Source organism: Rhipicephalus sanguineus, chromosome 11, assembly GCF_013339695.2.
Source record: "Rhipicephalus sanguineus isolate Rsan-2018 chromosome 11, BIME_Rsan_1.4, whole genome shotgun sequence".
NCBI lineage: Eukaryota > Metazoa > Arthropoda > Arachnida > Ixodida > Ixodidae > Rhipicephalus > Rhipicephalus sanguineus.
In genome coordinates, this window is record NC_051186.1 from 104,738,574 (window position 1) to 104,755,398 (window position 16,825).

Below are 16,825 nucleotides of genomic sequence, written 5' to 3' on the forward strand. Positions count from 1 at the left end.
CTGCAGAAATGATGACATACAGTTACCTGAATAACAAAGCTGGGAAAATAAAATCACTGGATAGATTACCATTTTAAAGCACCAACTTTAAAGATTCTAAATATCCAGGTTTCTTGCAAATCCCAGAAGTCGAACTATTTTGTTAAGCCTCACTTTGAACCAAAACATTGATATTTGCACAAGCCTGCTAAGAACTATACTATAATGAAGTGATCTCCACACACTCATTCAGTAACCGGTGCTTGTGCACAAGAACTGTGGCTTTTCAGCTGTTGTACAACCAAAAAATTCCCATTTGCATTGGCTGTCCCTATGAACTGCAACAAATGGCCCTTATGGTACTCAAAAGAAACACAAATTGTATTCAACTTCGAAAAGCAAATTGTTGAGTCGAATATTTGCATGCCCCTAACTTGCACAGAAAAGCTATAAAAAAAAGGCCCTTAGGGAAGTGTTTCACCAAGCACATACACTCAAACCTCATTATAACAAAGTTGCACCTGCCACGAAAGTAACTTCGTTATATCCGAAAATTCGTTATAAACGTTTATTTGTAACACTGTAGCTATGACGACTGTTCTTCATTTACTTCGTTATAACCGATAATTCGTTATATCCGTTTTCGTTATAACGAGGTTTGAGTGTAACTGTATCAGCAGTGGCTTGCCTTGCTTCTTTATGCACTTGGATTGTGCGTGTGTGTATCTGCTGAATTTGGTGCTTCCTGTTCTGACCACAACAGTGCAGAATAAATGAAAAGCTGAACATAGTCTCAGATGGTGTTTTATTATTACAAGCCACAAAACAGATCTCTTCTGAGCCACTCTACACTTTGGGAGCACCGTATGCATCTGGCATTCGTTCAATAGAAAACCTGAAACATACAGAAAAATGACAACATTAATGGTTAGAAAAAAGGCTGAAGGCAGCAGCTGTGTCAGTATAATGTATGGATTAATTCTGTGCTCAATTCAAATTTCTCTCTTATCACTAAGTGATCACGGTGATAATTTAGACAAAATGCACCTTGGATCACTGATAAAATTGCAAAATGGAATAGGACTTGGGTGAAAGTGCAAAATTATCTCCACCCTGGTCACTTTGGGAACACGTCTGAAAATCTGTTTGGCTCCTGCAATAATCTCGCATCTTATGTGACTACAGGTACAGATACAGAGTGAAGTGTTTTCAAAAAATGACAAAGCATGCACGAAACACACATGGACAAATAGACTGCATTACATTTACATAAACGCTGCAATAAGCGTGCCGCGCTGTACTCACCGCCTCTGGTATATATACATGATGGGCACACCGGGCACTTTGCGTATCCGTCGTTTCAGGTCCTTGTCGCACGTAGCCACGATGTAGCACTTGTGCTGGTGGAAGAGGGAAAAGAACTTGCAACTGACACTACCGCAAATGCAATGGTGTTCATGCAACAAACAGTGCCAGTGAGTGACGTAAAGGCCGCACACACATTGCTAAAGTTTGTCAAGGATTTGACCACAAGCGTGCAATAGCTTTTTTTCTCAAATCTGCACTTGCACTTGACGTGAGCGACCTGGGGACCAATGAATGTACGTTGTTTGAGTCAGAATATTGTGAAACAGAAATATCTCGAGGAGGCCTAGCCGTCCAGCCCTAATTAGATACTTGACGAAGCCAGCAAAAGAACGGGACACGAGAAAGAGGCAGACACACACACACACAGCTGGAACTAACAACTGTGACTTTATTGAAGAAAAACATTCAACCAAGAAACCTCACAACGCATGTGCAGCACGTCTGTATCACCTACAACGTCACCCGGTGAAAGAGATTACACAATCATCTTTCTTGCCATCGTTGCAACACACTAAATTCCTTGTCAATGAGGCAAATTGACGGTGTGCTTATACACATCTATCTCCGCTTTTCCTAATGTAGTGTGTGTGTCTGCCTCTTTCTCGTGTCCCGTTCTTTTGCTGGCTTTCGTCAAGTATCATGAACCAACTGGCCCAGATCTCAACTCTTCTGCAGCCTAATTAGATAGCTTCACTAAAGTTCTTGCCTGGTGAACTTCACATGTGCAAAATATAATCGCAAAATGTGTGCCTAGACCCCGAGAAAATTTTTTTTGTCACTGCAATCGTTCTCATTGAATGACACTAAAGTGAAAGAATGAATAGGTTTAGATTGATAAACTGTGCTCTGAGAACTCTAATGTTGTTAATTTCACTACCATAGTTTAGCAATACAGGAAAAAATCAAGCTCAAAGTTTCATTTTTAAACTTTGTGCCGAAATGGCCACACCTGACATCACGGATTTCAAAGTGCATTTTTCGTATTTTGGTGACATTGGCTCAACGAAATTTTCTGAAACTTGGTATGCTAGGTCTCTGGCCTCCTTAGAGGACAATGTACTTGATTTTTGCCTATTAGGAATGACTTAGGCCCTAGTAGATGCTGTCGAAAGCTATGACGTCAAAGTGGCAGCGCCACTTGTATTTTCTTTTTGCGTGCTTTCTCGCTTATGAAGTGTCTTCTTGCGGTAAGCGTGGTGATTTTGGTAGTGTGAAAGAGTAATTTACTAACACGAGAAAAATTGGTTTTCTCTTTAGCGTACCTTTAACCTTATTTCCTGATTCTGCACAAACTTCAGATGCAATGAGGGCAAATGATTCTCCTGGTATTGAGTATGCGCGACACGGCAAGGCGAACACATGCTTCAAGCACAAATGCGTGAGGTCTCTTCTTCACGGCATTCTGGCTGTTGCCGAGGGCAAAGAACGCACCTGAGTGACTCTCTCCACGAGGCAGTCGTCAGCGTACGTGCCTCGGTGCATACAGGGAAGTCGCACGAACCTTGGGTCCTTGGCTATCCTGTAAGGACAAAAGAACGACATCGGAAACGACTCTTTTTCACAAACACACCTGCAACAAGCATTACGCAAGCACACACCTCTGGGCAGCAGTACAGGTGAAAAATTTGACAGCGTGATGTAAAGTGCCCGGTAAAATAGCCACACCAGATGGCTCTTGACTTCGAGCCATCTTAAGTGAATGTGTAAGGGACTCTGAGTTTTTCGCCCTTCCATTTTCATATCTTCAGCTTAGTATTTTTACACTTCCATTAAAGCTACAAGTACCTTCCCCAACGCTTTCCTCGGCGTCATTAATTTGTTAGCTTCATGTGGCTGTGACAAAAAGCTTTGCAGGTACTCCTGGTTCCAATTAACCCAAATATTTCTTTATTTAAAGGAAGGAACGACATATTTATTTTTTCAGTTAGAAAGGACCACATTCAAAATTCCATAACTTACATTTTCCCACATCCCCAAGTAGCCTTTTCCAAAATGGCCTCAACACTGCTTACAGAACTACTAAAGCAAAAGGGATGCCTTTTGAAACATTGAACAGAATGAAACTAGTAGGAGTGTTGATATTTTTGGTCCACACAGTGTTACTTTAATACTGATTCTAGCCCAATGTCGACCATCTTTGCTAAGTCATAGGAAGCGTATGGAAAAGCATACTTTTAGGTCATGCATTTCTCTGCAGGATGAAACGTGCAACATTACTGCTGCCCAAACATTTTCTTAATGCACACGAGGTGCACCACGTACCTAAGAGCAACCCTGTACTTGCTTCCCAGCTTCTCCAGTTCACCAATGACACAGTCAGTCACGTACGGGATGCCTGTCAGGATGGACAACATTTCAGCATGAGTGAACTAGCACACTGAACTTTTCCTTTCAAATGGTTATCATGTGTCAGCAAATGACATTAAATGAAAACTTAGAGGGCCAGTGAACAGGCTCCGACTTTGTTTTTTTTTTTACACCTCACAAACAAGCTCGCTAGTCCATGCAGAAAGCGGCGGCAATCACATTTTGTGATTATCACAGCGATACGCACCGCGCAGCCGCTTCATTTCGAAAAACAATTCCCACGGCCCTCTCCAGTGCCTGTCCAATACTACTCGTACATGAGGTGACGTAATCTTGCCCATGGGCAATATTACACAGCACCGACTTCATCGATTGGTCTTTCGCACAACGAAGCGGCACCTTGGCCCTGCAGCGATGCAGTTTTGGCAGCGCAGTCTGCATTTTCATTTTCCTGTGCTGCCCTCTGTCATTTTGGAAGAGATCCGAGACTACCGGGCAAACAGTATTGCCAGAACAAAAGCCTGTGAGATGCAGAGGCGCCTCGCAACTTTACCGTAAGGGGAAGGCTGCATACCTCGCCAGTGCCTCAACTCCTTGCACCGCGCTTCCTCCCTGCGCCGCTATGACACAAGCGACTTGTGGAGGAAGCCTTGCTCGCTTGTTAGCTGCGTGCCGATGACGTGATCGCTGACGTCGTGTTACACTGCCGAAGTGGGCGCAGCCACGATAAAGGGACACGCCTACCCTTCTCCGTTGCTGAGAAGGGTGGCAAGGCTGGGCAAGAAATTGAAACCAGCTGAAGCGGGTTGCTCTATAATAACAGCACTTATCTGAGAAGTTCTTGCGGCAACGTGTTCACATTGTACGAGTGGGCAGTTATTTCTCCATCAGAAATTTTGGACCGCGGGGTTGTTTACTGGTCCTTTAAAAAATGTGGGCATCTTGCACTAGTGGTGCAAGGCTAGACAACATTGGAGCTGGTGGCCGACCTAGATTATAAGCAAAGTCCTATTAGGAAGTCTTAACTCGAAGGGTCTTAATTAGCAAGTCCTAATTAACAACATTTAATTAGCAAGGTCTTAATTAGCATGATACCATCATGTTTCTAATTAACATGGCCAGGTGCTAGGCGAAGCGAGATGCCACATAAGCTAGAGGCAGTTCATGATGATCACTGTATTCCGGTAACGCGAACCAGCAGAACGAAAAGCTCTGCTGTGAAACGAAACATCAAATTAGTTGAGATTGAATATCTACAAGGAGGACTGGCTATGGGCTCCTCTCAGTCATGGGCAAGCAACAGCGTTAAAAGATATAGTTACGGCTTTCAACAATGCAACTTGTTTCAGTTGTGGTGAAAAAGTAATACACCTGCCATGCAGCACATGTAATGCCATTCATAGTAAATGACAGTCATTTTGAATGTTGTAGCACTTTGGCGTTCCTGGTCTGCACGGGTATACAAAATCGCATTCGTAATTGATGTCGATGTTTGTCGTTAATGCTGTGTGCTTTTTGCTTCCTATTATTAACCTCTGACGAAACATCAGAGTTTGCTTCATGGCTGGCAGATAGATATCACGTGCGAAATTCCAGCCTTGCTACTGTGGCCCCACTTCACCGAAACAGCATGGAGAAATTGAAAAAAAAGACTGAACAGATGAGCATTTGTAAGCGTGGTCGACAGGAAACGCTTGCATCAATTTGGAGCCCAGGAACAAGAATATATAGTTGCAAAAATTGCTTCAACTATCATGTTCTATGTTAAAAATTTATCGAAAAGTTACCAGCAGCCATTAATAAAAACCTTAACAATGACTTTTTGACCACACAAAAAAGATGAGGACAGAGGGAGGTACTTTTGATTTTGTAATTTTTTCCAAGGCCATGTTGTTGAGGTTACACATGCCACGCGTGCATTCAATGCATTCAATGGGCAAATTCCATTAGCTGTGAATGTCACTTGGTATGTAACAAAAATGGCATTAGTACCACCTCATCACATCAGCCACGAATGTGATTACATGCACCATGTGACAGAGGTATAACAGCCTTGTTTTTTCTGTTACTATGGGAACAGCAATTAAGACGTTACAGACAAAATGCATTTTATTAGACAGAAAATAGGAAGAGAGGTAGAAGGTTCCAGTTACATGTTAAAAACATAAGGTACAACGTAAAAAGCATGTGGTCACAGCTTTATATACATGGCAAGATGATATTGCCAATTTCTATGACAAGTACGCATATCAGCATTAGTTTCCTCAGCTTTTCCTTTCAGTGCTCAAACGTCATTACTTGTGAGATGCAACCATTAGCACTTTAGTAACTGTAACCAAATAATGGTACAATTTAGTAGAATAAAGAAGGTGACATGCTACATTTAGAATTTACCCAAGGAAGTAACTAGGTAGTAGTGACTAACAAGTTACTTTACAAGACTACCATCTCTTAACTTAAATATGTAGTGCTTTAGGATGATTTTAAAATTGTTATTCACACAATTCTGTGCCGCATGCTAATTGCTAACTTACATTTGGCATACAGGCAGTCCATCATTGACTGGATGACATCCAGCTTGTTTTTGATGGCAAAGTTGATGAAGTTTGTGTCGATGAGGATCCGGAATGGAGGTCCCAGTTGTGTGTTGTACTTGAAGAACAGTGCCGAGGAGTAGTGCGGCCTTTGGATGCAAGAAACGTGCGGACATGTCAGGCGCCCTATTACTGTACATTTCATCCAAAACTTCAGACAGCACAGCACATAAGTATGGAGAAAGGTTGACGCAGCAAAATGTGCCTGCTCTCTCTGTCCTGCGCTGTTCACAACTCGGGAGGATCAACCAACAATCTGAAACTGGTGTTATTTCATCCCAGTTTGTTTGCAGCAAGGTTTCCTCATCGCTTAGCGATCTTCACAGGTGGCAAGGCTGTCCGAATACGCAAAAATCGTGATAAAAATGGCATAGCGAACCAAAGCCACATTCTCTGGGAATGCGAGGGCCTTCCCCCACCCGCAGAGCTTCTGCCAACTCCCTCAGAAATGACGTGGAAGACTCTAACACTGTTTCCCAAAAAAACAACAAAAAGTAATCATTGCCTGGGCAGAAGAGGTTGCTGCAGACAAGCAGCCATCTACAAACCCCTAAAATTTCTCTTTAATAAAGTTTTCTCCTCCTTCGACATTTGATACGTTGCTCCGTTAATATTGTTGGTTTATAATGAAGCTGTCAGTAGCTATAGGTGTACAACGAATGCTATGAATCAAACCCTCACGTTAGTTGCATAAGTTATAAACTATCTGAAATAGCAGATACACAATGCCTACATGCTGTCTGAAAGAGTACCAAGCCAAACAGTGTGTAACCTGATGGAACTCCAATAGTAAATGAAAACCAGTGTGACCTGCTTTGAGAACTTTCACATCAGATGAGAAATTACGAACGCTGCTTTGTGGTCAAAGAGAAACTACACGTGCAAAATGCTGTCACACGAAAGAGCTTGTGACACGTGACGTGTTTTCTACTGTGTATGGCGACATTCTTTTTTGCTGTTCTCCCCATTTGCTTTTCTATACATTTGCTTTAATTCTTCCAGGAGCAAGGAGACCGCTCAGGCATCAAACCTCACAATAATCAGATGCCGTTTGTGTGACACTGTATAATATTGCACTAAGCATCACATCGACTGGAAAAGGTTGCTGCAAAGTGTCACATCTGGTTGGTTTTCTCAGGCCCAGGAAAGCTAAACTTTAGCACTTTACTTGTGTGCTTTATTATGTATTTCACGCTAACCATGCAGTACTTGGCAGTGGTGTAACGTACAAATATGGCTCATAAAAACTTGTATCAATAAGCTTTTTATGTTTCTCGCAAATTGAAAGCTGTATGCATTAAATGTTCAGCATATCATTTAGCTGCTAAAACAGCGAGAAAAAAAAAAGCAAGAAACAAACAAGCACGTCATTCAGAAGTGTTGTCAATGCGCGGTATATCATAAAGGACACGGTAGCAGTCATGATTATTTTTAAAAAAAGGCACAGCAATCAAATGAATAGCATGTAAACGTAAAAGTGAATGAATGCAAAAGTAATTGGAGAGAACAAAAAAAAAATAATGTTGACATGTGTGGTACGTAACACATTGAATTATTTGTTGAACGAGCTTGGATGTGGTATGTGAGGTACCCTGGTTATGCAGCCCTGATTACATAGACAAAAGCTGTTTAAATGACAGGCAGCACCTACACCAACAAAACTGCAGTCTGTTGCACGCTCTGGGACATCACTGCACTACATATAGGTGAAAGTGTGATATAATTTTCGATAGGGCACTGACAGTGCATAAGTCCGGCAACCAAAGAAAAAAAAAGAAGTGATTGAATTTTGTACCATTAAATGTTGCTTCTCTTAACATGCACGTTATCGTTGTGCACACAATGAGGCCGCGTATATATATTCCTCAATTTCTGAAAAAAATCAACAGTTGACAGCTCGGGCTTGACGTCCTGTGTTTGTGTAGTCGCCTAGTACGTCCTTTCATCTGTGTGCACGAAATCTAGCCCGATAAACTGACGAACACTCCTGCTTTTAACCAATTACTACATTTGGATGATTAATTATGTGGCCCATGGTGGGCTCGCAGATTGGTATTATCACGGGGTTTTGCTGCATAGACAAAGAGTACACAAGTTGCAAACTTATGCAATCGGCAAGTGAATGACTCTGAGCACTACCACCACACATATATGAAGAAATGCAAAAAGCAAAGAAAGACTGCTTACGCCTCGGAAACTTTGATGGCATGAGGATCTTCCTTTTTCTTCTTCTTCGGTGGAAGACGATCCTTTTCTTTTCTGTAAGAGTGCAGAGAAGCCAGTGGATCAACAGTGAGAAGAGCATCTGCACGCGTAGCTGACAGGCATTTCTGACTCACTCCGTGGTTTCGAAAAGTGTGGCACAGCGTGCGCAATAAACAAACCACTTTAAGGGGCATTACATACAACTTGCTTGATGCTCGTATGCACTGGAGCAGATCTATAGCCTCATGACAGGAGTGTAGGATCAGAGCGAACAGCGTTTTCTTTCAAATGCATAGCACTTTAGGGGCCCGGCTTGCCGTCCATCTACCCTCTCATGTTGCATGGTCACGCAGTGGTCAATACAGGCATAAAACAAGGCTAACAATGCTCAAAACCCCTGCAAAATAATCTAACAAGGCCTAAAATAATATAAAGTACAGAAATAACCAAGAACTAATTGCAATAATTTACCTAAAATCGTGAAAACGCTTCTGTAACATCCGGCTGATACCTGTGCGACGCAAGAGATGGCGCCACCGCTGTGGCAAGTGCGCGATTGCTAAGGGAATCACTGGGTTGCCCGTGCTATGCACTTGTTCAGGTTTTGCGGTAGAGGAGCAGCATTAAAGGGGTCATGAAGCACCCCTTGGGCTGATTGAAAAAACACATCCTGCGGAAAGCTGACACGGCTATGAACTGCTCTGCCAAATATTACAGTCGTGCGCGCCGCGTAATGGCCACAAGCGGAGCGCGAAGTTGCCGTTTCCCCAGGCACCCTCTTTTCAAACAGAGGCCGGTTCTCACTCTCGTCGGTGGGCGGGGCGTCTGTCCGCTGTACGTCGCAAGAGACATAGCATGCTTATTGGCCGATAGCCGACGTAAATCGAGAGCGGCGTTCGGATCAGATGCGCTTCTTGCCGCGGGGTGCCACCACTTGCCGGCGCCGCACTCCTCAGTACACGGTAGCCGCACTCGCGCAAGCGAATCACAGCGGGAGAGCGATCGCGTTTCATGACGCGCGCTGGCGTAACTTCTTTCCCCCATGCCATCCCTCTCTGTCTAGCTTCCAGTGCGCTCGTCGGCACGAGAAAAGAGAGAAAGCGCTGGGAGCTTGCGCCAAACCCCCGTAACTCCGCTGATTCTTGACGGATTCGAGAAATTTTTGCGGCAATCGATTCGGGAGGCAGTACACTCCGATACTGAGGCCATTAGATCATTACTTGGAAAAGTGGTTCATGACCCCTTTAAGCCAGACCGAAGATGACAGCACCGCGTTCACTCAGCATCTCAAGAATCCCTGCAGCTGCCACCGCTGTTTTTTGCCAAAAGATTGCTGTTTGCGTTCGTTTTTGAGAACTCTGAAATCGGTTTTAGAATTCAGCAGGCATCGAAATGTGATTACCCACTCCAAAGTCTTTTTTTTTTAAGTGTTTCAGCTTCCCTTTAAAGGGGCCTGTGCAATACTTTTCCAGCATGGTCAGAAAATGCTGCCGATCAGTAGTCGAGGCTCCTGAGAACATGTGAGCCAAATATTGTAGCGCAGCACACGGCCTGTAATTTACAATTAATTCTCGAAGTCAGCTAGAAATTGCTCCCTCTTCTCTCTACAAACGATGCCACATACCCAAATTACTGTGCTATATAGAGGTGACACATTGCGCACAAACCAGCGCAGCCTCCGCCTTGTCTCTAGCTAGCCCGGCGTGACACGGCTGCATGCTGCACCACGCCTCCAATAAGGGACAGCGCCACCGCAGCGTCACCGGAGGCTTACATCAGCGACGGTGGCTATAAACCCAAGCTGCCAAGCTCGGAAGTTATCATTCCTTCGCTAACCGTTTGAGCACAGTGTCGATATGCTCACCGCTACTGCTACTACGCTAATAAACAGTCGTTATGTTCGCAGATAACAGCGGACGTCCTCGCTGAGGCTCAGACTATGGATGCCGAACTGCAGGAACTTCTCAAGGGCAGGTCCTCACTACAGCTGCCACAAGTCCCCATTCCAAGGTCGACAACCACAATCTGTTGCGACATGTCGATAGAACCGAAGCAGGCCCTATGTGCCCCTGTCCCATCGCCGTGGTCTTTTCAACCAGCTCCACAACCTCAGCCATCCCAGCATACAAGCCTCTACACGCCTCGTGGCTGACTGCTATGTCTGGCCCTCTATGCAGCGGGATTGTCGCACCTGGGCACGATCCTGCATTCAATGCCAACGTGCTAAAGTCACCAGGCATGTGACGTCACCACTCGGAACATTCCCTCAGCCCTCCGGTCGGTATGAGCACGTCCACCTCGACATCATAGGAACCTTTCCCCCGGCTGGACCCTATCGCTACTGCCTCACCGCCATCGACCGGTACACTCGATGGCCCAAGGCATGGCCTCTCGAGGGAATCGCCGCGGAAGACGTCGCCTCGGCCTTCTTCACCGGCTTGATTGCTCGTTTCGGTGACCCCCGCCGCGTAACCCCCGACCAAGGACGACAGTTTGAGTCGCAGCTTTTCAGGCTCCTCGGGCTGACCACCGGTTTTGAACGCTTGAGGACCATGTTGTAATGCGTCCTTCCATCGACAAGGCATCCCAGATACCCAAGTCCACGGCAGTTGGCTGATTTCAGCATTGTGACCTCCATTGTTACCGTGGCCGCCGCAAGATGCCGCCATGTGCCCGCGTTCGCGATTGTTGTGTACACTGAAAATAAGCCCCGCATAAAAAAAATAAAGAGTGCTCAAGGTCATGACGCGCGCTGACGAAGGGACGCATCTTCTTGACCCCTTGTCATCCCACTCCCTGCATAGCTTTTAGCGAGCTCGCTGGTACGAAAGGCGAGAAAGCGCTTGAAGCGTGCGACAAATCCATGTAACTCCGCTCGTGCTTGATGGATTCTAGAAAAAATTTGAGGCAGTCGATTCACGAGGCTATAAGCTCTGTTACTGAGGCCATTCGGCGATTACTTGCAGGGCGACGAAGATTTGCAGGGCCCCTTTAAAAGCAGGATTTTGAACTACACGAAGACCTCCACACGAACAACATTAGCGCAGGTTTTTGTCTTCTCGTCTATACAGCGTTATTCTTCGCATACAACGGTAACTCCAGTTCATGAAACGGCATTCAGAGACATCCTACAGCTTTAGAACACAGCCAAATGCCGTCAAACGAGCGAGATGCGTCGGAATGACAGCTGGCGTGCGCCTCCAGTGACAATCGGTACTCACAGCCTCTGGTCTCGCAAGCTGATCATCCGCTTCATTTTGGCGGCCTTCTGCGTCGCTTTCACCTTGGCCTGCGCACAAATGAAGTAGCATTAGACGTATAATGCGCAGCAAACGTTGTAAGCGACTGATTGCCTCTGGCCATGAATTGACCGACTACCCGTTCGTGGATAGACGCCATTTGTGCCGAGTTTATCAGCTGTTACAGCTACGCATTGCTCAGGCGGTAACGCTGTTGAACATACCATATCGTTGCTGTAAACGACGGATGGGAAAATAGGCCAGCTGCACACTAAACGACTTAACTTCACACGTTAGAGGCCGTACACGTGCAACTATGTGCAACATAACACACGCTGCGAAAGCGAAAACAGAAGCACAATGTTGTTGGACCGCGGACACCATTCGGATCGTTGGTAATCGTTGTTTTATAAATTTCTCCTGTGCTCAAACGCGAGATCATCAAATACATTAACTCTCAACGTTGTAAATACAAATGCAATAAATTAATTTGTTGAAATTAAGACTGAAACGAGTGTTTTTGCAGGTACGGCTTGCTCGATCTCATAAACTCTATGCTCGATCTAGCCTGGTACTAGAGTCTCGGAGGCTCGCAGGGATCGTTGGTTGCGCGGCTGGCCAAGTTGCGACGTTCATTGTCTGCCACAGTGGGAAGCTTTGAAACCCGTTCGCCTGTGCGACAAGGTTTTGCGACGTTTGGATCCCAACACGGGTCATAGTTTGAAGTGAGAGCTTTCGGTGGACCGACTGCGAAGGCATGGTGCTGTTCCAGCAGCTGACGGAGGCGGCTCAGCTCCCGACGCCGGGCCGTAGCGACATGCACAACAGAGAGGCCGTCAACCGAAGTCCCATGTCGACAGCCACCCAGTGCGCGAGCAAGCTGCAAGCGCTGCTAGCAGGCCACAGAAATGCACCGAGCGACGATCTACGGGCCGTGCTAAGGTGTGCGATACTGTGCATGCGCAGTTCACGACCATGACGCAGTTAGCTTGTGACGTGAAAGCTTTCGTTTTGACGGAGAGGGCGTGGCCCGGTATAAGAGACGCGACACACACTCCCACCCGTCAATCTCTTTCTATGCTGCTTGCTACTTGCCAGCACCTATGCTTGCAATTAGCAAGATGGGTTTAGGCATGGGTGAACCCTTAATAATTGTAGTGACAATAATGAGCTACTTGGGTGTGCGATATTGCGCGTGTTCAGTGCTTGGCTGTGACGTAGTTAGCATGTGACACGAAAGCTTTCGCTTTGACGGAGAGGTCGTGGCCCGGTTTAAAGAGACGCGACACACACTCCCACCCGTCAATCTCTTTCTATGCTGCTTGCTACTTGCCAGCACCTATGCTTGCAATTAGCAAGATGGGCCTAGGCATGGGTGAACCCTTAATTGTAGTGACAATGATGAGCTACTTGGGTGTGCGATATTGCGCGTGTTCAGTGCTTGGCTGTGACGTAGTTAGCATGTGACACGAAAGCTTTCGCTTTGACGGAGAGGGCGTGGCCCGGTTTAAAGAGACGCGACACACACTCCCACCCGTCAATCTCTTTCTATGCTGCTTGCTACTTGCCAGCACCTATGCTTGCAATTAGCAAGATGGGCCTAGGCATGGGTGAACCCTTAATTGTAGTGACAATAATGAGCTACTTGGGTGTGCGATATTGCACGTGTTCAGTGCTTGGCTGTGACGTAGTTAGCATGTGACACGAAAGCTTTCGCTTTGACGAAGAGGGCGTGGTCCGGTTTAAAGAGACGCGACACACACTCCCACCCGTCAATCTCTTTCTATGCTGCTTGCTACTTGCCAGCACCTATGCTTGCAATTAGCAAGATGGGCCTAGGCATGGGTGAACCCTTAATAATTGTAGTGACAATAATGAGCTACTTGGGTGTGTGATATTGCACGTGTTCAGTGCTTGGCTGTGACGTAGTTAGCATGTGACACGAAAGCTTTCGCTTTGACGAAGAGGGCGTGGCCCGGTTTAAAGAGACGCGACACACACTCCCAACCGTCAATCTCTTTCTATGCTGCTTGCTACTTGCCAGCACCTATGCTTGCAATTAGCAAGATGGGCCTAGGCATGGGTGAACCCTTAATAATTGTAGTGACAATAATGAGCTACTTGGGTGTGCGATATTGCGCGTGTTCAGTGCTTGGTGGTGGTGGTGGTGATATCTTTATTCACTACAACACAGACAGCACAAACACTCCAGAGTCGTGGGAGTCCCTCTTGTGTACCTCCGAGCCAGAAGACCAACGCCGGCTCATCCAGCACGCGGTGGAGGCTGCGGTATCCCAAGGGATCCCCGCCGACCTCCTCTGAAATAGCGCAACCAGTCTTCGTACTGGTCCCCTCTTCAGTGCTTGGCTGTGACGTAGTTAGCATGTGACACGAAAGCTTTCGCTTTGACGGAGAGGGCGTGGCCCGGTTTAAAGAGACGCGACACACACTCCCACCCGTCAATCTCTTTCTATGCTGCTTGCTACTTGCCAGCACCTATGCTTGCAATTAGCAAGATCGGCCTAGGCATGGGTGAACCCTTAATAATTGTAGTGACAATAATGAGCTACTTGGGTGTGCGATATTGTCGCGGGTTATAAAACACGGGGGCTTTATTTAGAAAGGCGTACGGCGTGTCGTACTCCAAGATAGCGCTGAAGGCGTGCAGCCGCCAAGAACGTCTTCTTTTTCAGTCTTTTCCGCTGCGCCTCTCGAGCGCACCGGTTGTCTTCTTTGTCGTCGCCAGCGTACTGACAGACACAAATATGGACGCGGCATTACCCTCCCTCCAGAGCGAGCATCGTCTCGATGCTCACGAAGTAGCAGTCGATGCGCAGTTAGCGAGTGGGCGGTCACATCACTCAGAAAAGTACGGCTTCATGCGTACCACGTGCACTGTCTCAGGCAGATGCTGGCGGCGCTTTGAACAAGAAGAGCCGTCAGCGACGACTTCGTACGTGACGTCGCTAAGGCGGCGCAGAACCTTGTAGGGTCCGAAGTATCGGCGCAGAAGTTTCTCCGAGAGGCCTCGCCGTCGTACAGGGAACCAAACCCAGACTCTTTCCCCGGGCTTAAAGGTGACGAATCGATGGCGGAGATTGTACCGTTGAGCGTCAAGTTCTTGCTGGCTAGTTATTCTGACTGCGGGCAAGCTGTCTTGCTTCCTCGGCGCGCTCAGTGAAATCTGCGGCGTCCGTCTCTGAATCACCGTCATGAGGCAGCATAGCATCAAGCATCGTAGTTACGTCTCTGCCGTGAATCAGTGCAAACGGTGTCATTTTCGTTGTTTGTTGGCGTGCCGTATTATACGCGAATGTGACGTACGGCAAAATCCTGTCCCAATTCTTGTGTTCCACGTCAACGTACATGCAAAGCATGTCGGCGATAGTCTTGTTCAGTCGTTCCGTAAGTCCATTTGTTTGTGGGTGATAAGCTGTCGTCTTCCTATGCGCTGTACCACTGAGCGTAAGCACAGTACGCAACAGCTCGGCTGTAAACGCGGTACCTTTGTCTGTTATCACGACCGCGGGAGCACCATGTCTCAGCACGATGTTCTCAATGAAGAACCGGGCCGCTTCAGCTGCAGTGCCGCTCGGAATCGCCTTGGTCTCGGCGTATCGGGTGAGGTAGTCCGTCGCCACTATAACCCATTTGTTACCGCTGTCCGATGTTGGAAATGGGCCCAAAAGGTCCATGCCAATTTGAGCGAACGGAGTTTCCGGTACTGGAACGGGATGTAAAAGCCCAGCGGGTTTGACCGGTGGTACCTTGCGCCGCTGACAGTCAATGCATGTTCGCACGTAATGCTTCACCTCCACTGCTATTCTTGGCCAGTAGTATTTTTCTTTGATACGTGTCAATGTTCTTGTGAAACCAAGGTGGCCCGACGTGGCTTCGTCATGACAGGCTTGCAAAATTTCTTTGCGGAGGATTTCCGGAACTACCAGCAGATATCTTTTGCCTGTTGATGAGAAATTCTTCTTATAGAGAATTCCGTTACGCAAGCAGAATGCTGATAAATTTCTCGAAAACACTCTCGGCGCATTCGTGGCTCGTCCATTCAAGAAGTCGATTAGTGAGTTGAGCTCCGGATCGTCTTGCTGTTGCCGGGAGATGACAGCCGCATCGACAACTCCTAAAAAGCCTGCGCATTCATCATCCTCTGGGCTTGGTGGTTTAATCGGTGATCTTGATAGGCAATCGGCATCTAAGTGCTGCCTTCCCGACTTGTAGACTACGGTCATGTCGTACTCTTGAAGCCGTAAGCTCCAGCGTGCCAAACGTCCAGACGGGTCTTTCATGTTGGTCAACCAACACAGGGAGTGGTGGTCGCTTACCACTTGGAAAGCGCGGCCATATAAATACGGGCGAAACTTTGCAACTGCCCAAACGACAGCCAGACACTCCTTCTCAGTTGTCGAGTAGTTGGACTCAGCACGGGACAAGGTTCTACTAGCGTAGGCAACTACTCTCTCCGCACCATCTTGGCACTGAACAAGGACAGCGCCGAGGCCCACATTGCTGGCGTCTGTATGGATGGCTGTTGGTGCATCCTCATCGAAGTGAGCGAGTACGGGCGGAGTTTGTAGACGATGCCGCAACTCGTTGAACGACGCTTCTTGCTCTTCGCCCCATACAAACGCAACATCTTCCCTTGTGAGGCGGGTGAGTGGAGAGGCGATGTGCGCAAAGTCCGCTATAAATCGCCGGTAATAGGCACAAAGACCCAGGAAACGTCGGACCGCCTTCTTATCTACAGGCCTTGCGAACTTTGCGACGGCTGCAGTTTTATCTGGGTCAGGCTTAACACCTTCCTGACTGACCACATGCCCCAGGAACTGAAGTTCTTCGAAGCCGAAGTGGCATTTTTCTGGTTTCAATGTGAGTCCTGCGGACCGTATGGCTTGAAGGACAGACAGCAGCCGTTTTAGATGTTCTTCAAACGTGGCCGAAAAAACAATCACGTCGTCAAGGTACACAAGACACGTTTTCCATTTCAGACCGGATAGAACGGTATCCATGAGCCTTTGAAATGTGGCCAGGGCCGAGCATAAACCGAAAGGGAGGACTTTGAATTCATAAAGCCCGTCAGGCGTCACGAATGCGGTCTTTTCTCGGTCACGCTCATCTACT

General features: G+C 46.9%; 3 protein-coding genes across 4 annotated transcripts in view; 1 reads left to right on the forward strand and 2 right to left on the reverse strand.

Annotated features, from left to right (window-relative positions):
• The window catches only part of LOC119374527 (JNK1/MAPK8-associated membrane protein), a 329,511-nt gene that overhangs the window by 292,004 nt on the left and 20,682 nt on the right, over positions 1-16,825 (reverse strand). The gene's annotated exons all lie outside the window — the stretch shown is intronic.
• LOC119373903 (rRNA-processing protein FCF1 homolog) lies at positions 770-12,325 on the reverse strand. 2 transcript variants are annotated; one of them, XM_037643963.2, is made up of 8 exons: positions 12,268-12,325; positions 11,675-11,742; positions 8,436-8,507; positions 6,189-6,337; positions 3,610-3,682; positions 2,779-2,866; positions 1,285-1,379; positions 770-874 (listed from the first exon to the last, which is right to left on the reverse strand). In XM_037643963.2, the coding sequence occupies exons 2-8, from the start codon at positions 11,707-11,709 to the stop codon at positions 826-828; spliced, it is 561 nt and encodes a 186-aa protein (XP_037499891.1). In that variant the 5' UTR covers positions 11,710-11,742; positions 12,268-12,325; the 3' UTR covers positions 770-825. The 2 variants fall into 2 exon arrangements, with proteins under 2 accessions (XP_037499891.1, XP_037499890.1); XM_037643962.2 differs by lacking the exon at positions 12,268-12,325 and adding an exon at positions 11,917-12,043.
• Positions 12,324-16,825, forward strand: part of LOC119373902 (retinoblastoma-like protein 1) — a 41,926-nt gene continuing 37,424 nt past the window's right edge. Inside the window, exon 1 of the mRNA XM_037643960.2 lies at positions 12,324-12,634. Coding sequence (XP_037499888.1) covers positions 12,450-12,634 — 185 coding nt within the window. The 5' untranslated portion in view covers positions 12,324-12,449. The remainder of the gene's footprint in view (positions 12,635-16,825) is intronic.

Bases quoted from the DNA above. Each gene is read 5' to 3' on its own strand.
- LOC119373903 (XM_037643962.2), bottom strand. The intron at 8,508-11,674 runs GTGAGTACCGAT...GCACTCTTACAG, and splicing joins AGCTTGCGAGACCAGAGGCT to AAAAGAAAAGGATCGTCTTC. The intron at 875-1,284 runs GTGAGTACAGCG...TGTATGTTTCAG, and splicing joins ATGTATATATACCAGAGGCG to GTTTTCTATTGAACGAATGC.